Consider the following 6,784-nt stretch of genomic DNA (forward strand, 5'->3'; position numbering starts at 1 on the left):
GGTGCTGAGCAGGTAGTGTACAACAGGTTTTTTCCTGTGAAAATAGCTGCCTGTTGTGGCTGAAAACAATGTAAAGCCTCTACTGAATAAAGGCCTTGTTCTCTCTGCTGGATGAAATTCTCAGGCCAGGGGCGCATTAGCTGGGAAGTTACAGTATCTCCTGCCAAAACTCAGTGTTCCCCAAAGTGACTCAAACAGTTTAAAGGCCATCATGGATCACTAAAACTCTTGATTTGTTTGTTTGTTTTGTGTGTGTGTGTGTGTGTGTGTGTGTGTGTGTGTGTGTGTGTGTGTGTGTGTGTGTGTGTGTGTGTGTGTGTGTGTGTGTGTGTTTATATTTGTGTGTGCATCGTGCAGGGACATCCAGAGGCTCGGGGTGACACTGATGGGCCACCAGAAGAAGATCATGACCAGCGTCCAGCTGATGAGGGCGCAGGTCCTCAACAAGAGCGTGCCATCTGTGCACGTATAACTCCAACACTGAGGTTTCTTTCTGCTGAAAGCTAGAAACCCAGGTTTCTATAAGGTCTAAAAGGGACTCCGTGGAATTTAAGATGATAAATGGGAGAAGAAAATACGCAGGAACTTTACAAGACTTTTTCCTCGAGAAACTGAAGAACAAATCATGAAAGGGTTTAACTATGGAACAAGTAAACACGACTTCTTTGGGACAAGTCCGACCTTTCATTTTTTTCCTATCCGACTGCATTTTCTGAGTTTAAATGTCTTGTTTATAAATGGAAAGACTGCCTTAATTACCACAAATTATTTTCATTTTATTGTCTACAAAGAGAAGATAATTTATCAATCATGAATTTATCAGAGAAATATGATTTTCTGAACCGGGCAACAGCAAGAGTATGTGGAGTGATGTAGCGGGTGGGGTTGAGGATAGTGGGTGTTTTCAAAAGTTCTGCGGACACTCACTGCCTCTCCTGCAGTAACAGCTAAAGGAGAATGAGGCCCAGAATGAGGCTTGAGTCAGAAAAAGTGGAGAAAAGTGAGACAGGGCTCACCCGAGTTGCCAGATCATCTCCACAGCGGAGAAGACCTATTTCACCCCAGGCTATTAATACCAACAACAGGCACACTTCTCCGCCATCCAACCTTGATGAATGACCCCAGGAGAGCCCAAGAGCCCTCTGCCCAGTTTGAAGCTGCGTGGCGCACAACTACTGTACTTGGAAGATGTGTATGATTCAGTTCCAGTGCACTTTATTCTACAATCTCTCTGTGTTGGAAAGGCTTTGCAGTTGTTTCACAAATGTCCCCTCAGTCACAGCTGGAGCCACAGTGGTGATCTGTTTGAAATTATTACAGAAATAATGGCTAACTATAGAATATAAAACCCCAGCAGAGAAAGAGCCATCTAACATTCATTAGTGTTGTAAGTAGCTCGCTCATGAGATTTCTTTCCGAGTTTTCCTCACTGTGACAGCAAACCGAAAAGAAAATGTATGTAAATTACATACAGTATGTCTTTAAATATGCATACTAAATGATATTGTCAGTTTCAAATTGTGATAAGTTCTACATCTGATGCATTTTCAATATATTAGGGGATTCCTTGTTATACCTCTTATTTCAGATTTATTCCAAATGCACTACTATTTAAAATGCATTTCAAATCAGGTTTAGCAACAGTTAGGAATCAATGTCAGTTCTGAATGTCAAAGTTTGTTCTTTATCTTGGGAATAGTAGTTTGATAAATTCATCTTAGCCAAAGGATAACTCACTACGCCTCGATGGTATATATATTTGTCATCATGTGACCTAACTTCCATACTTACAGTAACTAACATCATGACAACTGAGTCCCATTGAAGAGCTGGTGAGGAATGAGATGCGGTTGAAATCTCAATCTCTAAGTGGACTTTGAGTTAAGATTAGAGACAGAGAGTTCAGTTCCACTGTTGTTGTGTTCCATTGTTCCACACACACACACACACACACACACACACACACACACACACACACACACACACACACACACACACACACACACACACACTGAGAATCATTGGCTGAGCTAACTTAAAATCATTGGCCAGTGTAAAGGCTGTGGTGTGCAGCAGAGAGGATTCATGTAGCTTAAAGGCCTGTTTGAAATGCATTTGGAAGATCCCTTTATATTGAAAATGTCATGAAATGTATAATGGCCAAAACTTACATCAGTTAACATTTGGTTTTGATGTGTTTGTTAGTTAGTTATGTAGCTGGCAGCAAGCTCATTGAAGCCAAGCGGCTGGTATTAATGTTAACGGACAACTAGATGCTAACTCTAGCTTCTACTACATTATCTGGTGTACAACAGGAGTTATTAACTACGCAGATATTGATTTGTTAGCTAATCTCTAGTAAAATATCTAAATATAATTATAAAAGAACAGATAAACTGTCAGACGTGTTTGTGGAAAAACGGCAGCACAAAATAATATCTGTTTCAACACTAAACAACACCTGTTTACAAAGGCTGTCCTGTCACATGGCTACCGGTGTCCCACTAAGCAGTCCATGAAGTCTTTATCCTGAAGTAGCCCATGACTGCCAAACTTACAAAATGTTCTACAACAAATACATTTTTGTATTTTCCTTAAATATTAATCTTTAAAATTCATTCGATATTTACCCAATATAAATATACTGTACATCTTTTTAGCTTTCAACCAAAATTATACAAACCTATATTAGGGTGGATAGTCCACTATACCCAAGTTGTCTTCTGAGTATTCTGCTTGGAGGCTGTGTTACACCTCAAAGCCCTCTTATTCTCTTGGCATTTATGAAGGAAATGGTGCAGAAGCTTGTTTAATTCAGTGGATGTTTTGGGATCAACGTCAGCACTAAAGCTATTCAGTGCAATAATTCCATACTCCAGAGAGCATATGTGAGCACATCGTTTGTGTGAATGCTGGGAACGTGGTGCACATAAGCTACACAGACTGTAAAATAAAGTGTTACTTCTGATTAAATGTGATTGCACTGTTTGCCTCAGTGTTGATGAAAAGGTGAAGAAGAACATGTAAGTAGAATGTTTGTATCTAAACGCTCTCAAAATGACATAATCAGCCCTGATTTATACCCCCCCTCTGTGCCATCAAGAGAATGTCTCTTTCTCGTGCACCTTGGTAGGTTTTCCTCTAGATGATTGATGTCAGTTTTTATTAGAGAAGAACCTCATGAGACTTCTTGAATATGTATCATAGTGGCATTTCACGACTGGTTTCAACTCTTTCTTCTTTCTTTAGAATGCTTTTGAAGACACTGGACTTAAACTGAAAACCCATATTTTATAAAGTTAGGATATGTTTTTGCTAGATGAATTGATTTATAATGTATACAGCAAGTTCAGTCACTGGAAGGAAGAAAAAAAACAACTGGATTTATTCACAGTTCATTATTTATTCATATTCATTTGTTTTCCAAATAAAACAACTCCGAGAGGTTTTATTACAGTTGATGAATCATCCTTGTTGCTAATGATAAATGTGCAAACTGTCCATAAATACACAATAAAGGAACGTTTGTCTGTGTGTGACTGCAACTGTGATTTTCCGACTGTTTCTAAAAGAAGAGAGAGCTGATGTCCCATCGCACGTCCACTCACGCTTGGTTCTTGATGTATGCACACTCCAAACCTCATAGGAGGTGTAGTTGTTGAATGCAACCCAAATAATCATTGTTTGATGTTGGTTTAAAGCTGCACTAATTCATGTTTTTTATGTTAACAACAATAACCATTTAATGTTTCCTCTCTCTCACTGCTTTGGTTTCCTGGTGCGGAATATCTGTTCTAATCAACAATGTGTTTGGAAATAGCAGCCTGCTGATTTACCAAGCACCAAACGGCAGACATACAACGTCAGCAACTAGCCAAACAAGCAAACAAGCTTCATATTTTTCTAAAAGAGGAGTGATTGTTTGTGAGGATGACACAGACACATCTTCAAATAGATGCTGATGTTGCTTGGTGTCTGCTTGTTAACATATTAGCCATGATAAGGTCATAATGTCATAAGTTGCTATTAACTTTTTGTGGCGCTTTTCTACTGATAGGAGGCCAAATAAAATCAAGTAATGCAAGAACTATTTTTTTTGATCTCATACATTAGTACATAACCATTTACCTTAGAATACTGACACTATAGAAAAGGCCTGTAGTGTGTCTTTTACAAAGACTCCTCACCCTTTGTAAAAAATGATGTTGGAATTAGAGAAGTGGAACAAACGTTATCTTAAACCAGTGGCAGGTCATTAGTGCTTGATATGTTCAGGGCTGAGACTGCAACTATCCCCAGAAGTCAGTGGTGAATGAATAATGTCCGTTAACCACAAAGAAAAAAAAATGCATTCACCTGCTGCTGCATTAAACCTCCCTGCGTGGGATTTTCTATGGTTTCAACTCAACAAACATGAAAGACATCAGCGTGTCGTCCTGAATGCGTCTGACAGGCCTCAGAGGGAGATTTGCCTGAGGAGCACTGCATCATTTTAGTAATCGCCTCACATGGTCCAAAGATCATTTGTAATGAACATTTTTCCTGTGTTCAGACAGAGCAGAGCTCAAGAAAACTCATCTAGGACTCATCTCTGACAAAGAAATCCATCATTACCCAGTCCGGTTGGTCACATACAAGAAGCATATTTATATTCACCCTGAGGTGTTTGATCAGCAGTCGATCTGAATTTCGCAGCACCATAACACTCACTCTGCAACTCTCAGGTTGAAAACAATTGACTTTGACTTCCTTAATGCTCACTGCTGAGTTTTTGAGTAAATTGCTTTTTTTCTGTGGGAATGAGCCCTGACCCAGCTCTGAAACATCATTTCGAGCTCAGCCTGAATAGGGAATGGACCTGATGAATCTGTGTCTGAGTAATTGTCCTTTCCTTCACCTTAGGAGGGCTGTTAGGAGATAATCCTCTCCTTGGTGAAACAAGACCTAACACAACATCATTAATCTCATTACTAAGGCCGTGTTGCTTTGTTGCCACCGAATCCCACGCCCAATTATCAGCCACAGCCCTGTCCCCATGACGATGCAGAGTTCCGCCCATCACTAATGACCATCTCCACTGTCCCCTGATTGACTTCACAAGAGCGGCATTGATAGCACTTTGTATCTGCACTCAGACACCCTGCGAGCTTGTGTCCGTGTCCTGATGTCCCCCGGATGTCCCGTGGTTTACTGCGAACCGAGGACAAAGCTGATCACGACAACAGTGGTTTTGCCGCTTCTTATCGCCTGACAGCAGGTCTGCATCATGCGGGAGCAGCAGACAATGTACATGGATTTAAACGCTCAAGCATTTATTGTCAAGTTTGCTTCTATCGTAAAATAGCAACAATACAAATTCATTAACCAGTTTTCAAATCTGTGTAAATCTCTGCACAGTCATAATGAAGTCTTTGTGAACAACCTTGGAACAATGCATGTGTATAGCTTGCAGTGCTGTAATTCCACCAGTGTATTTCATCGAGTAAACAACCCGTGAGAGCTGAACAGGAAGCAGTCACTGGGGATTGCCCTGTCAGTTCACTCCGCCTGCCGCTACGGGTAAGTTTAGTTTGGTCTTTATTATTTTTACACTGCTGTGACGGGACTTTTCCCAAAACAAAACACAAAAATCTTTCAGCTCCACTATTTTAGAGCACTTTATTTGACAGAATGGGAAAAAGGTGTACAAATTTATCACTAGCTGGGTTTTATTGGATTGACCTGCCACACAAAATGTGATTTATACGCTATAAGAGGAAGGGAACACTCTGTATTCAAAAGCAAACTGTTGAGTAAGCCTAAAGCTCTCAGTTCAGTGTGAGGCCACCGTGCCTTTTCCTAAAAGAACAACAACATGGAAGCAGTGAATTTTGTGTATCCTCCTCAGGAAAATAAATGACTGATGGAGATGTGCCAGAGAGAAAGAGGCTTTCCCTTTAGAGGTTAGGCCTGGGTTAAATTACCAGTCCGTGTGTTTCCATGCACTTCCATGACTGCCTGCTTTGTGCAGACAGTCATGCTTCTGCTTCTTTATTATTGTAACTCACTGTTTAACACCCTGAGTCGCTCTTCTGTGTCTCAACTCCGGTTGGTTCAAAATGCCGCTGCTAGACTTTTAATTAATATACAGGTCAGACACTACAGCAGCGTTGGCCAATCAACACTGGTTATCCATAGAATTTTAAAGTTCTTTTAATTACCCATAAAGCACTTCACACCTCACGCTGACTGGCCCCACTTTATATTTCTACTTTATGAATTTCTTCAATCTTTGCATTGTTCAGCTTCTTGTAACTCTAGTTTTGACATTTTATGAAGTTTACTTTTACTTACTTTTGCATTGTATGGATTCTTAAAGTTCTTGTACTAACCAGGTCACTGCAGTGTCTCTCAGAGAAACCTGGTTTCTTGTGTGCATCTAAACATGCAGCTCTGAGTGACAACTCAATGAAGTTTGAGGATGAGGTAGATACTGTTTCAACCATGATTCACCGAGATTGACTCAGCCCGATTGTTCTGTTTCACCAGCATCCTGCCGAGTAAAACAAGACAGTAACACAGCGGATTTCAACACAAGAGGTGACGTTTAATTCATTACAGCAGACAGCATGGAGACAAATAAATACGACTGCTGTTATTAAGAGTGCACTACTTTTTTGAAAACATTTGTGTCACATGTAACAATTGTTTGAACAGCAAGTCAGTGACAATATTTCATCGTGTACTTTGTACATGCTTCATATTAAGATACAGTGTGGTCTTTGAATTAATGTTAAAACAACTG

At 40.1% G+C, this 6,784-nt stretch overlaps 1 protein-coding gene across 2 annotated transcripts in view; it reads left to right on the plus strand.

Annotated features, from left to right (window-relative positions):
* epha8 (eph receptor A8) overlaps window positions 1–3,543 on the plus strand; it is a 110,824-nt gene extending 107,281 nt beyond the window's left edge. For both annotated transcript variants that reach the window (XM_070958424.1, XM_070958425.1), the window contains exon 20: window positions 358–3,543. In XM_070958424.1, the coding sequence (XP_070814525.1) occupies window positions 358–472 (115 nt within the window). In that variant the 3' untranslated portion in view covers window positions 473–3,543. The remainder of the gene's footprint in view (window positions 1–357) is intronic.
* Window positions 3,544–6,784: the final 3,241 nt, after the last annotated feature.

The sequence above is a fragment of the Chaetodon trifascialis genome, chromosome 3 (genome assembly GCF_039877785.1).
Source record: "Chaetodon trifascialis isolate fChaTrf1 chromosome 3, fChaTrf1.hap1, whole genome shotgun sequence".
Classification (NCBI taxonomy): Eukaryota; Metazoa; Chordata; class Actinopteri; order Chaetodontiformes; family Chaetodontidae; genus Chaetodon; species Chaetodon trifascialis.